The sequence below is a fragment of the Rhinatrema bivittatum genome, chromosome 14 (assembly GCF_901001135.1).
Source record: "Rhinatrema bivittatum chromosome 14, aRhiBiv1.1, whole genome shotgun sequence".
In the NCBI taxonomy this organism is placed as follows: domain Eukaryota; kingdom Metazoa; phylum Chordata; class Amphibia; order Gymnophiona; family Rhinatrematidae; genus Rhinatrema; species Rhinatrema bivittatum.
The window spans coordinates 9,285,719-9,306,846 of NC_042628.1; the positions used below are offsets into that span (position 1 = coordinate 9,285,719).

A 21,128-nucleotide genomic window follows, 5' to 3' on the forward strand; every position below is an offset into this window, starting at 1 on the left:
TGTGTTCCTCAGGCTGGCTAGAGCTGGGGTCCTGTCCATAGGGATGTCCCAGCCATTGCACAACAGTGACACCTAATATCCAGACTTCTGCTGGGTGCATACCAGATTGTGGTGTGAGCTGTGAAGAGAGAATTATCATTGCAATGGCTGGGCTAGATAGAAAGGGGAGGGTTACAAAAAATGAGGATGAACCTCTTCCTCCCGCCTGGGTAGTTACAGATGAGTGCTCGTGATGACACAGTGCCAGTAGGATCTGAGTCTGATTGAGCTGAAAGCTCAATGGAACAGGAAGAAACTGTCAGGCCAATATAATTAAGAAAAAATAAGCAACATACTTCACACTGCTTGATAAATGAGCTTTGATGCATGTGTTCTGACTGATGTTCTTTAGAATTCCATCCATATGGGCCAACTACTTTACTGTATATAGTAAATGTATTTGCTGTATATACTGTATGTGTTAGAGAAGGTCTGCTTTTGATCTCAGTGATCTGATTGATTTAGCCTTTGTTCTTAGCTGATATAAATCTTAAATTTTTTATTGGATCCTTTTGTTGGAAATGTGATTTTCCTAGCGTGTAGCCAGATGGACTCAGGGCCAATGGGTTATATGCTCCCCTGCCAGCAGATGGAGACAGAGTCAGAGAAGACACATTTCCCTCTCTGAAATGTGTTAGAATCCATTTCCCCTCTTTCTCCCATGCTGCTTCTATTTGCTGTACCTGTATTCATCGGATGTACGCTAGGGGTGTGCACTGGGAAAAGTTGTTTGGGTTTTTTTTTCATTTTGTTTTAGTTTTGTTTTGCATTTTCATCTGTTTTGTTTTTCATTTTTAGTGCACACTGTTTTTTAGCATGCATAATAGCGTGCATGAAGACATTTTAGCACATACAAAATAATGGGTCTTGTAAAAAATAGTGGGGCTGATATTCAGCCACAGAGTGGCTAGTTAAGTTAGCCAGATATAGTATATTTGGTAAACTTTAGGGCAGCCCTATGACGCGACCAGAGTTAGCAACGTATTGGAGTCATCCGCATAACTTATGCGGCTAAATCTGCTCCTCTTCTCTCCTCCGAAACACCTCCTGTCTGCCCCCGGAATGCCCCCAACTTATGCGCACAGTTATCTGTCTAACTGGCTTTTGAATATCGACCTCCATGTGTGCTAAAGTGGCATAATGTATCAACAACATCTTTTTATTTTGCATCATTTTCGATGGAAAATGAACTAAAAAAGGGACGTTTCATTGGTGTTTCCATCTCACTTTAAAACAGCATCTGTTGATAATGTTTGTAAGGCAGTTCCCAAAAAGGAATGAGTGTATGGTTTGCAAAGATGTACATTGTATTTAATACTCACGTTTTAGGAAGCGGGAGTCCCAGGATAGTTGCAGTTCCTTGATCTTCACCATAACTTTATGCCCATTCCCCATGAAACAAAACGTTTAAAAAGTGAGCCCCTAGCATGCAATCTGATCATAATCTGATCCTGATGCAACGCAGGTCAAACTGTCTTATCTATTGATTACTTTGCAGGGCAGGGATAGTAAAGCTGAGAAGGGGCAGACGAGAAATGGGCCTTGCCATCTTTCTCCGTTGTCATATTCTAGGTTTCTATGACTCCAGAATCAAAACCCAGAAAAAAAGAGCTGCTTTATCCTCTTAAACTTGCAGAGACGAGGCATGAAGGGAAAAGCCAGGAAGCTGTTCTATAAAGCTATTGTCCGTGGAAAAGAGATTATCCGTATTGGGGACTGTGCTGTCTTCTTATCTGCTGGACGGCCCAATCTGCCCTACATTGGACGCATTCAGAGCATGTGGGAATCCTGGGGGAACAACATGGTGGTAAGGGTGAAATGGTTCTATCACCCAGAAGAAACCAATCCAGGCAAGAAACTCAATGAAGGCAAGGTATGTTGGCGTCTTATTGGAGCAGGCTTAAAGAGCCAGGTGCAACTGGTGATTTATAGCCTTGAAGCTAAGAGGAGAGGTGGACATAAAGGGAACTTACGGTCATTGCTATATATTTAATTTAATTTAGGTATTTACTGTATGAAGCATGTCGAGGTGTGCAAACAAGCCTACGCCAAAGCATTGTCCTCTGCATTTCCCGACGATGCAGTTTCTGTTTAGTCACATACTATAAAAGATGAACTGAAATTAGATAAGTGAATTGGTATTTCGATTGGTCTAATCATCTATTATTTTTGTCTACTCAATGCTCTACGGGAAGCAGCAGTGGGATCTAAAGTCTAGCAGAAGCCTACCCGCAGCACTGCAGGCATCCAGTCAGAGGAAGGATTTCATGGAGGTAGAGTTCCTTTTCCATTTATATTCCGCTTTCAGGCCCTTCAGGGTGGATTTATTTATTTTATTTCTTTAAAAAATTCTTATAACCCGCATATTCCATTAGATGTTCATAGTGGCTTACAAAAAAATACACACACAGTAAAAACAAAAATAGATATTTACACCAGAAATAAAGCGAAAACAAAACATTCGGGGACTCTGTGGGTTGTTTTTTTTTTCCTGTCCCCAGGGGGCCCGGAATCTAAGTTGATACCTGAGGCAATGCAGGGTGCGGTGACTCGCTGAAGGTCAAAAGGAGCAGCAGTGGAATTTGAACTCTGGTTTCCCTGGTTCACAGCCCGCTGCCCTAACCATGAGGCTATTCCTCCACCCTATTCCAGTCCCTGTGGAACAAAGAGGATAGGATAGTGGGAAAGAGATGAAAAAATGGTAGTGTTCTGCGACATATCCTGAGCTGGTGACAGTTGACTCCTGTTAGAATAAATTCGCCCAGTGTCACGTGCCATAAAGAAACAAGCAATTAGTTAAAGGTAGATAAAAGGCAGCAAATCTGTGCTTAAGCTATTCTGTCATTATCTGCTTTGCCGCGCGTATGTTATAAAATCCAGGGTCGGCGCGCGCAAGGGGGTGCACACTTGTGCACCTTGCGCGTGCTGAGCCCTAGGGGAGGCCCGATGGTTTTTCCCGTTCCCTCCAAGGCCGCTCTGAAATCGGAGCGGCCTTGAAGGGAACTTTTTTTTGGTCTTTTTCACTCAACGCACAATTAAGCTCTGGAATTTGTTGCCAGAGGATGTGGTTAGTGCAGTTAGTGTAGCTGGGTTTAAAAAAGGCTTGGATAAGTTCTTGGAGGAGAAGTCTATTAACTGCTGTTAATCAAGTTGACTTAACCATTGCTATTACTGGTATCAGTAGCATGGGAGAGACTTAGTTTTTGGGTACTTGCCAGGTTCTTATGGCCTGGGTTGGCCACTGTTGGAAACAGGATGCTGGGCTTGATGGACCCTTGGTCTGACCCAGCATGGCATGTTCTTATGTTCTTAAGAGGTGAGTACATGAGGGCACAACACATCATAAGGACCAGTTGTCCAGGTCTTTAAAAAAACTGAATCCCTCTTCCCTGCATCATTGATTCATCTATGCATTGAGACTGGGGCCCTGCACGTGGAATAGGGTATATTTCAGAGAATGCTACCCTGAGGTTCTGGATTTCAGCTTTCTACCTAAAATCCTAAATTTGGCTTCCAGAACCTCCCTCCCACATTTTCCTATGTCGTTGGTGCCCACATGTACCACAATAGTCGGCTCCTCCGCAGCACTGTCTATTATCCTATCTAGGTGATGTGAGGTCTGCCTCCTTCACACCAGGCAGGCAAGTTACCAGGCGGTCCTCATGTGTACCAGCTACCCAGCTATCTACATTTCTAATAATCGAATCACCAACTATGATGGCCAACCTAATCCTTCCCTCCTGGGCAATAGCCCTGGGAGACTTGTCCTCAGTGTAGGAGGACAACGCATCACTTGAGATCAGGTTCTTGATACAGGATCACTTTCTGCTATACCAGGGTAATGCTTTCCAACTGGGAGACCTTTCTGATCCAAGGCACCACTGGGGCTGCCAGATTGGACTTGGCTACTATGTCCCTGAAGGGTCTCATCAATATACCTCTCTGTCTGCCTCAGCTCCTCCAGGTCTGCCACTCTAGCCTCTAGAGATTGGACTCATTCTCTGAGAGCCAGGAGCTCTTTGCACTGGGTGCACACATATGATCTCTCACCAGTGGGTAAAAAATCATACATGTGACACTTGATGCAAAAGACTGGAAAGCCCCCCTCTTGCTGCTGGACTGCTGCCTTCAACTTAATTTTGTTGAGTTCCTAGTTAAGTTTAGGATGCTAAGGGAGTTGGAATTAGAGTACTTTAAATTTATAGGTGTATTCACTAATTAATCTGCTAGTGACCTACAAGGGGATGTTTAAACTCTCAATAAGGGCGGGTACAAGTACGATTTAGAAAAGAGCCTGATTTTTACGGAGAAAATGTCTCTTGCCTAAAAATAGCAGTAGGATATTGTATAGCTTATGCAAATTATTTACATAAATGTTTCTTGGGCAGATGATGTGCTCTTGGTTTCTTGCCTAGCAGTTCTCATGAGTAGTACTTAAAAGATCTATTTAAAACATGTCTTGCATTGTTTTGTTGATTTAGTCACTTTGCTGCACTAGATGGTGACCATAAGAAGCGCTTCTCTCTAACCATTTCTTCTGTCTTTCTGTTTCTCTTCGTACTTCAGCGGGCATTGTACCAGTCTTCGCACGTGGATGAAAATGATGTTCAAACAGTTTCCCATAAATGTTTGGTTGTGGGTCTTGACCAGTATGAGCAGATGGTAAAGACAAAGAAGTACCAAGACAGTGAGGACCTGTACTATTTGGTGGGGACCTACGAGCCCATCACAGGCATGATTTACAACACTGATGGTGTGCCCATCCTCTGCTGACATTCCCAGGGATACCAGTCTGCAGTATCAGACCAGAGGTGAAACATGCAGAAGAAGGGAATCGTTTCTTTCAATCTACACTTCAAACTATCTGCAGGTCTTAAAAAATGGAGAGCCCAAGGGGATAAATAAGAGCAAGAAAGTGGCTTTCCGAAGACCCATCCCTTGAAAAATAATGGCGGGAGCACTGCTGAAGTTGCCCGCCACAGGCCCTTTGGGGCAAGAAAACAATTTGCCACTGAAAGGCAGCTATCAAAGGACGGATTTTCTCATGACTAGTCATGACGTCATGAAAAACCAGAACTTTTGACAGGGGACATGCTTTATGCCAAGTCTCCTTCCCTTCTTTAACAGGGTGACCTTATCTAGGGGGACACTGGGTTGGTCTGCACCTCTCAATCTTTTTACCGTGTGGCCAAGGCCTTCTGGAAAAAGCACTTTGGAACCTGAAGAGATGAAACTCACTAAGAGCCTTTAGGGCAAGTAGAATGCAGGACTCTGAAGGATACTGCCTGGCCCCCAAAATCTTAGCATCATAGGATCAACAGTTCTGGAGAGTAAGAGGCCAGTTTGCTCAGACAGCACTATTGTTGGCTCATGTACCTTCTGGAAGGAAAGCAAATTCACTAAAGCTTTAATGGCTGTATCCTGTTAAGACAAATGAATGAATTCTTCAGATCCCTTCCGAAACACAAAGGTTTGAAATCTAGCTTTGCAGTTTGACCTGTTCCCTGTTTTACCAGGAGCTTCTATAACAAGAAGGCCTTTTTATTTTTAAAGTGTAACTAACCAATCTATCTTGGAAAAACCTGAAAGAGGTGCAGAGGTAAAATTCTGAGAATTGGGGGCCCCACAAGTCCAGCATTGAGGCACGTGCGGTCATCCTTGTATTTTTAGAAGAGTGTTAAACAGAAAGGAAGCAAGGAACAAATTAATAACTGTGCGTTCGCCATTGTGGTAGGATGCACGGTGCTTATGACATCACTACAACCTACACAACAGTCACAGGAGAGGGAGACTCGGACTGCTGAGAAGGCGGGAACAGTAAAATAAGCAGGTGGATTTCTATGCTCCTATAATTATTCCGACTGTTAAATCATGAATGCAGCTGTGAGGGGAGAAAAACACAACTTGAACCCAATAAAACATGTAAAAAAACAAACAAACAATTAAAAGCAAACAAAGCTTTATGAGAGAGAGTTGTCACACTACATATTCTCGGACGCTGATGGACAGTCTGGCTAGGCCACTATGGAGTGGGATGGGGCCAGGAAGTGACCATGAAATTCAGAGTATTGCCTGAGGTTCTATCAAAGCACTATCGATGGACGCTATGGGGAGAACAATCCCACCACCCCCCCCTTCTTATTAGGAGGAGCCAGAACCCATCAGCACCAGTGACTGTACCGGATTCACCAAGAACCTCCCCCCGCTGGACACTGTTTGTAACTACAGTTTTCAGAATGTATCAGAGACTTCCTTTATTTCGATCTATCAGTCCCACTGTATTATATATCTTTAAATGGATTCAACTTTTTAATGAGATATATATATAAATATATATAAATATATATATAAATATAAAACTTTTTAAAACTGTGAAAAAAAAGTTATGAAATTATAAAATGAACGCAGTCTGATGGCTAGATGAATATTTTTTATTTCCTGTTGGATTGTGGCTGTAAATGACCTGGGATCACACACAAACACACAAATATATCTATCTATCTATCTACGCACACACACTAAAATATTTGTACTGTAGGTCTGCTGTGTGAGAGAGAAAAGGAGAGAACATAAGCGAGAGAAGGGAAGATGTTTATATATAATGCTAATATTGAATGGAAAGCACTTATTCACTGCCTGTTGCCTTCTATGGAACCACCAGGATTTTCCAGACAATCGCGAGAGATGGGAGAAAAGAATGTTTTTTTTTTCATTTTTGTTTTCAATTTTTGTTTTCAATTGTGTTTTGTTTTTTTGCTGTTGTTGCTCTTTGTTTTTTGAAATTTATTTGGCATTTTGTTGAAGAATTCTGTGTGATCTTTTTTTCATAAAAAAAAAAAAAAATAATGAATTGAACAAACAAAAGCCTTTTGTCTTACTGGAGTTGCTGTCAATGCTTTTCTCTTTGCCAGGCATGAGTTTTTTGGGGTAGAGCTATGCTATTTCGGAACTGACCACGCAAATTAACTTGCAGCCTTCCTGAACAGTTTCGCCCTACTTTTATCTAAAACTTTAATCTGGCCCTTAGGACCTTGGAAAATCTGGGCCTGAAATGGTGCTGAAATATTTCTCTGCCTTCCCCTGGGTCTTAGAGCGTTTTTGCTTCCTCCTACACACTCACCTGCTGCCTTAGAGAATTATGCCCAGGGCCTTCTGAAAACAAACGCTCAATGATGATGTTGGGATGAGGAACCTGTGCTAATCTAATGCCATTTTTCTAGGCAGAACAACTCTTCCTCCCAATCAAAAAGCAGCTAATCTGCGTCTGCAAATCAGGAAGCTGCCTTCATAGCAGTAGCTTTCCAGCTAATGGATACTTTCTCTCCTAAGAGTCTGAAATGGGAAATAGAATAGAAGCACATTTGAATATATTCTTTTTAGATGCCTGCTTTTGTAAATTAATACTCAGTGGGGTAGATTTTCAAAGGGTTACACGCGTAACCCCCATGCGCGCGCCGACCCCGGATTTTATAAGATACGCGCCGACCCCTGGATTTATAACATGCGCCGGGTAGCGTGCACAAATGTACCCCATGCGCATAATATTAAAAATCTGCCCCCATGTTTCTTTCAATGTGCAAGGACTACCTGCATGCAATGTTATATTCAAGGTGCTCGTCTGTCATCTCATCTGGATATTTCTCATTTTCTAAAGGAAATAAAGCATATCTGCATTCTCCTGAGGCTTCAATTTGGTTTTAAGATCTATGCATTGTTCTCCCTTCAAGCCCCTTTGGGAAGCTAAATTCAATGGTTATTTTGTTCAGCAAGGCAAATTTTGGAATTGTAGGTGCTTTCCTGTAGAGAGGCTTTCTTGAAGATTACCAATGAAAGGGGTTGCAATCCATACAGTTCCTTCCTTCCTAAGGTAATCTCATAATTTCATTTTAACTACTTCTTTCAGGAAGGAATCTTCCTCAGTTCGTTATAGTGAACTCCAACGTTTGGTCTTTTGCAGAGTTCTAAGGTATTCTATCTAATTTCTTTAGCAAGTCAGTTCATTTGTTTGTCCTCTGTAGCAGAAAGAAGTGGCCTCAAAGGCATCCATTGCTTGGTGGATTAAGGATGCTCTAGGTTCGGCATACATTATTAAAGGTGTTCCTTTTAGAATATGTTCAACTAGGTCACAGGCTTCATCTTGGGCGGCATTCCAATTCGTTTCTCCATTTGAGATTTGCAAAGCAGCTACTTGGGTGTGTTTGCATTCCTTCACAAAGCACTATCATCTTGATGTGTATGCCACAGAAGACGCCGCGTTTGGCTCAAGTATTTTGCAGGTGGGATTAGCAGTTCTTCACTCAGTTTAGAGATGGATTGCGTGTATCCCAGGCATCTGGACTGGTCTGGCAGGATGATGGAAGAAGGTGCAATCTAGTCTTTCTTGCTAATTTCCTTTTCTTGAGTCCAGCCAGGTTAGTCCAGGATCCTCCCAAACTAGTACTCAGTACTCGTAAGTCTGCAGAATTTCTTGTGTTATCTTTTTAATTATTTAAGGAGACTTAAGTTAGTGTTATAGCTTCACTTTGGAACTGGTTTGATTTTCTGGTTCCTAAGTCTGGGAGGTTTGCTGCTGTCGGTCCCCTGGAAGCCCTTATGGGAAGTAGAGTGGAGGGGGATTGATTATTTTCTGCTTGTTGCATGAACACTTGCAGGTTGATGTCAGCTAGGAACCCTATATAGGGTGACATCAGCAAACCTGTTCTCTATTTCCATCTGCTGATTGAGGAGCATAAACCCAGATATCTGGACTGGTCTGGCTGGACTCAAGGAAAGGAAATTTGCAGGTAAGACTAAATTTCACCTTTCCTCATGGTACTAGATGGTCTGTTCTGAAAGTGCATTCTTATAAATAATGACATTTTGATAGATTATCATATAGCCCTTGATGCTCCCTTGGAGGTATTCAGATAATGCACCCCCAGTCCCATCTCGTATGCTCCTATATTTTATTTTAGCATTTTTACTTTATGTCATTCTTGAATTATATGGCTTGTTTATGACGGCACATCCTGAAACATGCAAACTCTCTTTTTTTTAATTTTTATTCCTGCTTTTTTCATGAGATCTTTCTGAGTGGGAACTTGGTTTCTTGTAGCTTACCTTTTGTACCCTTTCCAAACCCTGTGCATCTTTCTCCAGGGATGGTGACTAAAGACGACCAACGTATCTCAGATTCCCAAGTGGTAACCACCACATGCACAAAGGCGATACTTGTTATGGGTAGCTGGCTCGACAGCCTTTCCTCAGCAGTGGGCTACCACGGGCAGGCATGGGAGGCTGAACCTTTAACACACTGCAAAACGTTCCCTTGTCGGTTTCTGGATTTGATCATCCAAATAAAAATACGGAGCAGCTACGCCCTTTTTTCCATTGTACCTTATACTTGGATCCAGGAAGAGCCGACTTAAATTAATCCTGCTCCCAGTATATTTTGCTTTTCATCTGCCTTTATGATCATCTCTTCTTCATGCTGAGTTAAGGCCTGACCATATATGGAATTTGTTTAGGGTTCATTAGTTTATTGTCTGAGAAACATATGCTAAATCCTTAAACACCAATTCACTTTTGGCTGCTGAACAGCGCATAATTACGTCCAGAGAAATGAGGCTTGCTCTTTGCAGTTTTGCATGCCAGGAGGCCTGATCATGGAAATTGCATTTTCTTTCTGTGTCTTGTGCAAATCTGTTTCCTTCTTCCTTTTCAGGGCTTAGAACCCTGGGCATCTTTTCTCCAGTGATAGCAAACATGACAGGAGTCGCGTGGCACCTTCATAGACTTACCAATTTATTAAAGCAAGAGCTTTTCAGGGTCCACGTCACGCATCTGAAGGAGTGGACTCTGCCATCAAATGCTCATGCTTCAATAAATTAGTTAGTCTATATTATAAGGTGACTCCTGTCAATTTTGCTACACCAGACTCACATGGCTATATCCCTCTGTGGTTTCTCCAGTGATGGTGACTATAGACGGCCAACATATTTCAGATTCCCAAGTGGTAACCACCACCTGCACAAAGGGGACATGGATAGTTAGCTCGACAGTGTGCTACTACTATGGGGCAGGCAGAGGTGGTTGAACTTTTAACACAGAAAGAGAGATCAGAGCTTGTTGTGATTTACTGCATGAAATACGTGGAAAATTATAGCTACAATGTTTCTGCTCACTGATGGGTTCTTTACATTGCAAATACAGTTTGCCCTCTCTCTTCATCTTCAGATGCTTTCATGCATTTGTAGCCATTAAGTAAGAACATTTTCAACATCACTCATGATTTTGGGACAAATACTGGATATTAAGAAAACAATGGCTTTTGATTTATACTCTTTGGTGTAACCGTCGGGTTTTGTGTTATGATACTGCATTAGAGTTAATAATTGAGAATCATTTGAGCATCTTATCCTCCACTGATTTCGAGCCATGTTTTCTAGACTCTGACCATATGTGCTCCCAGAGGACATCTCTCCCCTCCGCCGTGTCCTTTCTGACCCTGCACCTAGTTACTCCTCTCTCCTTTCACAGGATAAATCTTTATGAATTATGATGCAGTCATATAATTGCCTATTTAGATTAGATGGTGGCTGAAGGTCCTTGATGCATCACTGGCCGTGCAGGAATTGGAGTCTGGCAATCCGCTCTGTTTCTTCTTTTGTGATGACCGGCCTTTTTGAGGTAAGCATTTCCTCTCTAGATTTGGCCTTCTATCAAGCTGAATGATAATGAAATCAAGGATCTTCCCAGTAAAAGAGTAGCAGGTTTCGGCAGTAGGCTCTGTGAAGAGGCCATCAGTGATGGAATCATCAGTTAGTATGGCTAAGACGGAGGTCATAGCACCCTGATTGTCCCTGTGAAGGAACATGTTCAGGTAATCCCGTACAGTGAAGTCTATTCTGCACATACAACACAAGGGGAAGGGCCAGGAATTAAGAGTCTGTGGCTTAGACAGTTGGCCGAATTTTATAAATGGTCTCTTGCAGTCATGCAATGCATGGACCTACAATATTTATTATTTGTGACCAATCTGAAATAAGCGTGTGTTTGCACTACTGAGAGTAATAGCACTTTTATTGAATGAGTGAAAGTTGAGGGCAGTGTCTTATCTGAGACTGGACCCTTCCATCTACCAGCAAGGATTGCCAACGTGGCACCATCACCTTCCCGTCTGTGTGACAGGGCCCAAGTGAATCACTTTCTCACGTGCTTGGGCCCCCACTGTCCCCAGTGGTCAGGAGCCTCGAACCTGTGTTACGGCCTGCCGTGGTCAAGCACGCGGGACCAGCCTCGTGACAACACATTTTGTTTAGGACCTCTTTTTAAACTAATGGTTTTGCCTGGCAGATTCAGTCTCTGTGTTCGGGTGCTGTACGCTCCAGCACTAATACACGCACATGGTGGAGCTGCAGATTTCCTGGCTTGTAACTCCCTGTTTGAATCACTGGCTGTGCTTTCTGTTGCAGCAGGACTAATACAAGCTCTGCCATGGCTATTGTTCCCAGTCTTTCTTGCAATCTGCCATCATTAAAAAAGAAAGGGCCATTTTCAAAGCACCTGTGTGATGTGGCCTGAGAGTTGTCCGCCTTAAAAGGCAAATAGAAGGAAGTGCAAGGCTCTCTAGTGGCCATTCGGCGAGCTGCAGATCACAGAGGTGATATTGTGGCTATGTTGAGGTCGGGGGGAGGAAGACAGCCCCCGTGCACATTCAATTTTCAGATGTACATGCTCTGTTTTGTCCTCCCCAACCCCCGCTGGCTGCCCAAATCTCAGGTGTAAAGCTGTTAACGCAGGCACTGCGTTAACAGCTTTACACTGGCTAACGTTTACAGATAAGCAACGTGCATGCCTTCTCTTTGAAAATCTCCCCGAGTCTGCACTTTTAAAGCACCCACATAGATTACAACTGGCTATGTTGCCTGCTTGAAAAATCGACCGCAAATTGGGCAGGAGTGCTCAGCACATTAAATTACTCAATCGGATGTGCCATTATGTTTTTCTTTCATACACTGTGCAATACGACATCCGCTCAGTGTCCCACGTGGCTAGGAATCCACGGTTTTCAAGGTGGTAAGAAGTGTCCTGTTGGGTCAGAGCAAAGGTCCATCCTGTCTCCAACAGCGGCAGTTCCTAAAAGTAGATTCAATTTCTTGCTGCTCGCTCCCTACGACAAGTGCTGAGTCTCCCAGAGTCACCTGCTTAATAACTACTTATGGATTATTTTCTTCCACGAACTTGATCGACCCCTTTTTAAACCCAGCTATGCCAGTTGCCTTGACCACATCCTCCAGCAACGAATTCCACAGCTTGATTGTGCACTGGGTGACAAAATACTTTCACCAGCTGGTTTTAAATCTGCTCCCCATAAGCTTAAAGGAGAGTCCCCTAGTCCTAGTCTTATTTGAAAGGGTAAATAACTCTTCCCTATTTACCTGTTCTACTCCCTCAGGATTGTGTAGACCTCAGTCATATCCCTTCTCGACTGTCTCTTTTCCAAGCTGAAGAGCCCTAACCTGTTCAGCCTTTCTTCATAAGGGAGCTGCTCTAACCCGTAACCATTTTTGTTGCCTTTCTCTGTACCTTTTCTGACTCTGCTTTATCCTTTTTGTGTTGCACACAATATTCAGGTACAGCTGCATCATTGATCTATACAAACAGAGGCCTCATGATGTCCTCTGGTTTATTATCCAAATACTTCCTAGCATTCGGTTTGCCTTTTTGACACCCCCCACCCCTATACTGAATGTAGATTTTAGTGTAATGTTGACAATGACTTCTAGATCCTTTTCCTGGGTGCTTTCTTCTAATGTGGAGCCTCCACATCGTGTAGCTAAAATTAGGGGTATTTTTCCCTATGTTCCTCACTTTACACTCGTCCACATTAAATTTCGTCTCTCATTTCGATGCCCAGTTCTCCAGTCCTTCTGTAATTCCTCGTAATCTGCCTGTATTTTAATACCACGAATGTTGTTGTATAATCTGCAGATTTGATCACTCGTTGCTCCCCTTTCTAGATCATTAATGAATACGTTGAACTGCACTGGCCCCAGGACAGATGCCTGATACACTCCACTATTCACTGGGAAAACTGCCTCTGAAAGCCTGCTCTTTTAACCAGTTACCGATCCACACTGAGACAACGCCTCCTATCCCATGAGCTTCTTACTTTACTGAGGAGTTTCTTGTGAGGGACTTTGTCAAATGCCTTCTAGAAATCCAAACACACTATATCGATTGGCTCTCCTCTACCCACGTGCTTGTTTACACCTTCAAAGAATTCTAATAAATTAGTAAGGCACAATTTACCTTTCCTAAATACACACTGGCTCTTTCCCATTAAGCCAGGTTTATCCATATGACCTGTGATTAATTATAGTTTCTACAATTTTACCAGGCGCTGACATCAGGCTCACCTTTCCATAGTTGCTTGGATCACCCCTGGAGCTCTTTTTGAAAATCTGTGTTACTCAGGTATAGAGTTGGTGTCCTCAATATAGAGACAGATTTGAATGATAGGTTACAGATTAGCAGTAGTAGGTCTGCAATGTCATATCTGAGTTCCTTTAGAATACCACCAGGTCCTGGTGATTTGCTGCGATTTGTCGATTTGCTCTAGCACTTCTTCAAGATTCTCATTGATCTAATTCAACTCATTCATTACCTAGGAAAAATGGTTCAGGTGTGGGTATCTCTCCCAGTCTGTGAAGACTGAAGCAAATAATTAATTGTTCTGCTATGGCTTTATCTTCCCTAAGCGCCCCCTTCACCCCCAGTCAACTAACAGCCCAACCGACTCCCTTGCAGGATTTTTGTTTCTAATGTACTTGAAAAGGTTTTTTTTAATTAGTTTTTGCCTCTTTGCCAAGTCTCTCCTCAGATTCCCTTTTGGCCTGCTTTATTAGTGTTTTACATCTAATTTAGCACTATTTATGTGCCTTTCTATTTTCCTCATTAGGGCTTGCTTTCTATTTTTTTTTAGTCTTCCGAAGGGCTGTGTTTTTGGAAAAACCTGACTCCATCAGCACACAGCTGCTATGCAGGTTTAAATCAAGCCCTGTTATGGGACTTCCATGTCTGTATGCGCCAGGAAGGTGTTTTTCTTTTAACTGCTAGACCTAGAGGTCATGCACCAGAAGTACGTGCGAGAGGAAGGATCACATACAGAAACAATACCTGTTTTTCCAGGACGTTTTGGCTTTGCATAGCCTGTAAGGCGGGGGTGGGCAGTACAAAAGACCCCTCTGCCTCTCTCCCCCCCCCCTCCCCCCACCCCGAGGCAGATGCCTCTGTCCATCACAGGTGCCGCGTGGCACTAGGCCAGAAGCAACAGTAACTGTCAGAGGTGGGCCAATGGCTCTCAAATCAACCTGGCAACTGCAGCAGATAAATAACAATTTAAAACCAAAATGAAAACGAAATTTAAACCCTCATGTTTCTGCTTTGAACATCGGGTCTGTCCAGGCGGCCGGCAGGCCTGTCAGAAAGCTGCTCTCACACAAAGAATGGTGGCTGACGAATGTCCCTGAGCTCGCCTAGGAGCTAAAGCCTCCATTTCCAAGCTTAACCGAGGTGCTTTTAAACGCACAGAAATGGCACGAGTTATGTGATGAAGAGGCACTCGTTCCAGGGCTCAGAACACCACCATGGCAACCACAATCACTGTAGGTATTGGAAAACGTCAAGTGCTTTTGTTATGGGGATGCTGTGAATTACGGCGGAAGGGCAGGTTTCATTGGCTGCTGATGGGTGATAACCAGGAACCTGCAAAAGCTTGCCTTCTATTTTAAGGTTTTTATAATCGATACAGGGGAAATTGTCAATAATTGTCTGTAATGAGGGAAAATTAGACGAGAAATGTGCGGGGAAGGTCAAGCTATTTCTTTCTTTTAATCTGAGGGCTTCCACATTGCAAGAGGGAGACTTTGGGATGATTGGGTTTGTGTACTGCTTGCTTTTGGTGTGAGCCTGTAAACGGCCCAGCTCAGAGCTCCAATAAGAACCGGAACGTAAATAAATAAAGAGATGACTGAGTGAAAGGTTTCACCTGGGCCGTAAGGAATTTTTGCCTTGGGTACAACGTTCCACCCATACCCTGTTCCGACCCCTCTAGCGATGCTCGAGGAATGGTCTGGCAGCTAAGATTTAATGCTAAAAAAAAATGCAAAGTAATGCATTCGGGCTGCAAAGACCCAAGGGAAAGGTGCAGTATTGGAGGTGAAATTCTTCTAAGAGCAGGATCTGGGGGTGATTGTACCTAATGATCGTAAAGCGGCCAAACAGATGGATAAAGCGACGGTAAAAGCCAGAAAGATGCCTGGCTGCAGAGAGAGGACTGTTCAGCAGAAAAAGGGAGGTGATATTGCCCCTGTATAGATCCCTGCTGAGACCTCATTTGGAAATACTGAGTACAAGGCTGGAGACCTCACCTTCAAAAGGATATAAACAGGGTGGAGTCGCTCCAGAGGGTGGCTACCAAAATGGCCAGTGGTCTTTGATCTGAAGCATATGGGGATAGAATTAAAGATGTAAACTTGTATACTCTAGTCTAGAGGAAAAGTGAGATGGGGGGATATGATAGAGATATTCAAATATCTCAAAGGTTTCCATGCACAGGAGGTGAACCGTTTTCAATGGTATTAGTAATAGCTAATAGCCTAATCAACATGGCATTTACATGTGATGAGTTCTATTAGTTACGTGTAGCTTTGGACGCACCAATTCCACTATTGCATCAGGAGTTATTCAAGCATGTGCAAACCATGCATCAAGCTGTGTGCTAGGCTGAGCGCACTATATTGATCGGCCCCAGAGTATGTTTTCTGTGCGTAAAATATGATTTATGCACACAAATATTTTCAACGCTGAAATCATCTTTTGTGCTGTGGGCGTGAGAGGGTCATGGACAGCCTGGCTGCTTGTCTCCCCTGATCCTGGCTGCATTGCAAGATTAAAGTCAGCTCTGGCGCTCTGAGCTCATGTTCCCTGTCTGGGGTTTTCTGCTCTGCTCCCCTACTCCAGGGGAGTCTCACTCTCTCTGAACTACCAGGGCTCCCAGCACTTTCCTGTGGCTTCCCGGAGGCTGGGACAGGCAGAGCCTGACATCTGTCCCAGGAGTTCCTCGGGACCGCTGACTGCATTGGAAGATACATTTCTTTATTTTTAACACGTGTGTTAAGAAATTGTGTGCTCTCTTTTAGTGCCTGGTATTAAGGCACAGTTTATTACATCGGCCCGAGTTAAAAAAAAGCTGTCAGGCCGATACAATATGGACCTGCTAAAAAAAAAAAAAAAAGCGCGTCTGCTTCGGCACTCGCTTTTTGAACGCGCACACAGGCCCCTCTCCTGGGCGCGCGATGCATAATGCAAATGAGGGGGTCGCGCTAAAAGGAGGCGCCAGGGGCAATTACACACCCCTAGCGTCTCCTTGTCCAAGGAGAGGTGACTGTCAGCGGGATTCGAAAACGGACGCTCAATTTTACGAGAGTCTGTTTTCCGAACCTGCTGACAGCCATGGGTTAGGAAAACGGACGCTTGTAGAACTGAGCGTCCGTTCTCCTAACCTGACCTGCCGGCACAATTTTTTTTTTTTTTTACCTTTTTGGTTCCTCCGACTTAATATCGCCAGGATATTAAGTCTGAGGATGCACAGAAAAGCAGCATTTTCTGCCCTTCTGTACACTTTTGCTGGCTGCTCAGAAATTAACGCCTGCCCTCGAGCGTAAAATGTGCAGATTTGCCGCACATGTTTTTTGCAGTAACCCGGGTGAATAACCAATAGCTTCATCAACATGCATTTGCAGGTGATGAGCGCTATTAGTTTCCTGGAGGGTTGGACAGGTGTTTTTGACGTGCTCAACCCGGTAGTGGACGCGCGTCGAAATCGCAATAAACAGCGCGCTAGCCTGGGCGCACTTTACCGTATCGGCCTGTGTGAGTTAAAATGTAGCTCACCTTTTTTACTCATTTTATTCCATTGAAACCTTGTCAGTAACGAGCTGGAAGCATGCGCGAGGCACCTCCCTAGCAGGCCATGCTCACAGGCACTGTGCAATAGCGCCATCTAGTGGACCTGTGGGAATAGTGTGCATTATTGGAAACCCATAGGGGGAAAAGGGTGAGAATAGCACAGCTACTACGTAATCTTAAATCTTCAGGTTGGGTATTTATTTTTAACATAAATGTGTGGAATAAGTTAAGTCTTTTTTCAGATGGACAGGGAAGATCTGTTTGATGATGGGGTTTGTAAGCTTACCTGCCTGAGTGCATCAGCTTAAAGCTGGCGTAAAAGCCATCAAGGACTGAAACGGTTTATGTGGGTACTTTTTGGATTCCTGGTTAAAATCCAAATGCAGGGTCACAAGTACTAAACTCAGGACGGTCCCTTCTTGGCCTTTTAGCTGAGACTGGAAACCTGCACAAAAAGGGAGATTAATGCCCTGCTACCAAGTTATGATCATTGCCACAGCTGGAGAATTATTTTTTTGGTTTAAAAGTATGGGTTTGTACTGTACATTTTTATTTTATTTTATTTATTTAAGTTTTTTATATACCAACATTCAAGACGGTGGTCCCATCATGCTGGTTCACAAGAAACAGGGGTGAAACTTTACCATTTAACAAAAGTGCAGAAAAGCAGTTACATAAAACAAGGGAAAACAATAACTTGGAATGAGAAGGGAAATGAAGATTAGATAGTAAAATATAAGTATAAATAACATTTTGAAAGGTGGCTATTAACGCTAATACTAGCGGAGCTTGTTGTGTGAAGGGAGATTAGATGGGGTTGGAGTTAGGAAAGGCCTGCGTGAACAGCCACGTTTTGAGTCTTATCTTGAATGTTGAGATGTTGGGTTCCATTCTAAGATCCGGGGGAATGGAGTTCCATAATGTTGGACCGGCTGTGGAGAATGCCCGATCTCTAAGCGTGATGTGTCTGGTAGTCTTGGCTGGAGGTACTTGAAGTGATCCTTTGTAAGCATCTCTTGTCGGTCTTGTGGAATGGTGTAATCGGAGGGGAATATGGAGATCGATTGGGGCTAATTGATGGATGTTTTTGAAAATGGTGAGGATGGCCTTGTAGATTATTCTGAAGTGGATGGGCAGCCAATGGAGGTCCATCAAGATAGGTGTTATGTGTTCTCTTCTCCTGGTGTTGGTGAGTATACGGGCGGAGGCATTTTGTACCATTTGTAATGGTTTGGTGTGTGATGAAGGGAGACCAAGCATGATGGTGTTGCAATAGTCCAGCTTTGCGAAAATGATTGATTGTAGGATCGTTCTGAAGTCATGTGTGTGGAAGAGAGGTCGTATTCTTTTCAGCACTTGGAGCTTGTAAAAGCAGTCTCTGGTGGTTTTGTTGATGTTAGCTTTCAGATTTAGGTGATTGTCAATTTGAACTCCTAGATCTCTCACTTGTGTAGTGCTTGGTACGGTAGGATGAGTGTATGTGATGGAGCTGTTTTCTGGAGTGATGAGTAGAAGTTCCGTTTTTGATGAATTTAGTATCAGGTTGAGACTTGTAAGAAGTTGTTTGATGTTTTGGAGGCAGGATTCCCAGTGCAACATTGTTTTTGCGAGCGATTCTTCGATGGGGATCAGAATCTGAATATCGTCAGCGTAGAGAAAATGTTTGAGATTGAGGTCAGTGAGAAGTTTACATAAGGGTAACAGATAAATGTTAAACAAGGTAGGAGACAGGGATGAGCCCTGAGGGACTCCTACGGCTGCGGGGTGTAGAGAGGATTCTTTATTATGAATCTTGACCTTATAACCTCTGTTGCTGAGGAAGGTTCTGAACCATGATAGGGCAGTGCCTGAAATACCTATGGCTGATAATTGGTTGATGAGAAGGGAGTGATTGACCGTATCAAATGCAGACGAGAGGTCGAGTAGTATCAGAAGGAAGGCTTGTCCTTTGTCTAATCCTAGGATGATGTGGTCAGTCATAGAGATGAGGAGGGCTTCCGTGCTTAAGGTTTCACGGAATCCGTATTGTGATGGAAATAGAAGGTTGTTGTCTTCAATGTGGTTTGAGAGTTGTGAGTTTACCAATTTTTCCATTATCTTGGCTATGAATGGGAGGTTAGCTATCGGTCTGAAATTGTTAGGATCGTTTGGGTCGAGATTTGGTTTTTTGAGAAGGGGTTTGAGTGAGGCAAGTTTGAGGTTGTCCGGGTAAAGTCCTTGTGTGAGGGAGCAATTTATGATGTCTGCCAGGGATTTGGAGATAGATTCTGGAATTGTTAGTAGTAGTTTGGTTGGGATGTGATCCGAGGGATGAGAGGATGGTTTCATTTTCCTAAGAATTCCTTGGATCTCAGCGGATGAAATTGTGTCAAGTTCTTCTAACCGAGTGTAGTTGCTTGAGGGTTGAGGAGTAGTTAATGGAACAGTGGGGTTCGTGGGGAGCTGCGATAGGAGAGTATTGATTTTGTTGTTGAAGAAAAGAGCTAGTTCTTCTGCTTTTGATTGAGCTTGGTCATGTGTAATCTCAGGTTGGTTTACTTGTGTGAGGTTGGCCACATAGCCACATAGCTGAAGAGGGCTTTGGCATCGAAAATAAGGTGTTATATATATATATATATAATATATATATATATATATATATAATATATATATATATATATATATATAACACCTTATTTTCGATGCCAAAGCCCTCTTCAGCTATGTGGCCAACCTCACACAAGTAAACCAACCTGAGATTACACATGACCAAGCTCAATCAAAAGCAGAAGAACTAGCTCTTTTCTTCATATATATATATATATATAATACATAACATAAGATATGTCATACTGGGTCAGACCAAGGGTCCATCAAGCCCAGCATCCTGTTTCCAACAGAGGCCAATCCAGGCCATAAGAACCTGGCAATTACCCAAACACTAAGAAGATCCCATGCTACTATTCCTTACCGATTAACATCAGTTTATGGTCTTCTCCTCTAGGAACTTTTCCAAACCTTTTTTTAAACCCAGTTACACTAACTGCTATAACCATTTCCTCTGGCAATGAATTCCAGAGCTTAACTATGCGCTGAGTGAAAAATAATTTTCTTCGATTTGTTTTAAATGAGCTACTTGCTAACTTCATGGAGTGCCCCCTGGTCCTTCTATTATCTGAGAGTAAATAACCGATTTACATCTACCTGTTCAAGTCCTTTCATGATTTTGTAGACCTCTATCATAGCCCCCCTCAGTCATCTCGTCTCCAAATTGAATAGCCCTAACTACCTTAGCCTTTCCTCATAGGGCAGTCGTTCTATGCCCCTTATTACATTTAACTTGCTAATGCTTATGCCTTATTTTCTTCTGATGGCTCCTTCTTCCAATTTTTGAATGAAGATCCTTTGACTAAAATAGCCTCATTCACTTCTCCTTTTAGCTATGCTGGCAATCGTTTGGCCTTCCTTCCACCTTTAACAATGCGTGGAATGCATCTGGAGCACTTCTAGGATGGTATTTTCTTTTAACAATGTCCACGCTTGTTGCACACTCTTTGTAGCTTAACCTTTTTGTTGTTTTGTTTTTTTTAACTATTTTTCTCATTTTATCAAAGTTTCCCTTTTGAAAGGTTAGTGCTAGAGCCCTGGATTTACTTACCGTCTCCTCCCTTCCAGTCACTAATTCAAAGGTGATCGTGTTATGATCACTACTTCCAAGAATCTGAAACGCACCTCCCTCCCACTCCGAAAACGAAACTGCCCAAACCAAACCGAATTTTATTTGCACATCCCTGGAGTTTGTGTAACCACCTCCGCTTAAAGCTGCCAGAGCCTCCTTGCCCTGACTCAGAGGTCCCTGGTGCACCTGCACTGCCCCCGGGCTCATGACTGTCTCTGCCACACCCTTTCTTTTAGAATTCAGAAGAGAGGCTGGAGGGGCTTTCAGTGCTTCCCTACCTCTTCCCTTGGTCACAGGAGGCCCCTGTTCCATAGAGGCTGGGGTGCCGTTAGCATGGGGGGGCCTGGGGCTTGAAAAGGCTGGGACACCGCTCTCTGGCATTGCTCCAGGAAGTGCATTGAGCGGACTGCATGGGACGTGGGGGTCTTCTCTCCCTGCTATATTTTGGGTTTCGCTAGGTGCAGGAGAGCAGGAGCAG

At 43.3% G+C, this 21,128-nt stretch overlaps 1 protein-coding gene across 7 annotated transcripts in view; it reads left to right on the top strand.

Annotated features, from left to right (window-relative positions):
• Positions 1–6,854, top strand: part of TNRC18 (trinucleotide repeat containing 18) — a 117,587-nt gene extending 110,733 nt beyond the window's left edge. For 6 of the 7 annotated variants that reach the window (XM_029576510.1, XM_029576511.1, XM_029576508.1 and 3 more), the window contains 3 exons: positions 1,676–1,912; positions 2,238–2,312; positions 4,606–4,812. In XM_029576510.1, coding sequence (XP_029432370.1) covers positions 1,676–1,912; positions 2,238–2,312; positions 4,606–4,812 — 519 coding nt within the window. Of the gene's footprint in view, positions 1–1,675; positions 1,913–2,237; positions 2,313–4,605 lie in introns of all 7 variants that reach the window. The other variant, XM_029576507.1, reaches the window with a different exon arrangement.
• The last annotated feature ends 14,274 nt before the right edge of the window (positions 6,855–21,128 follow it).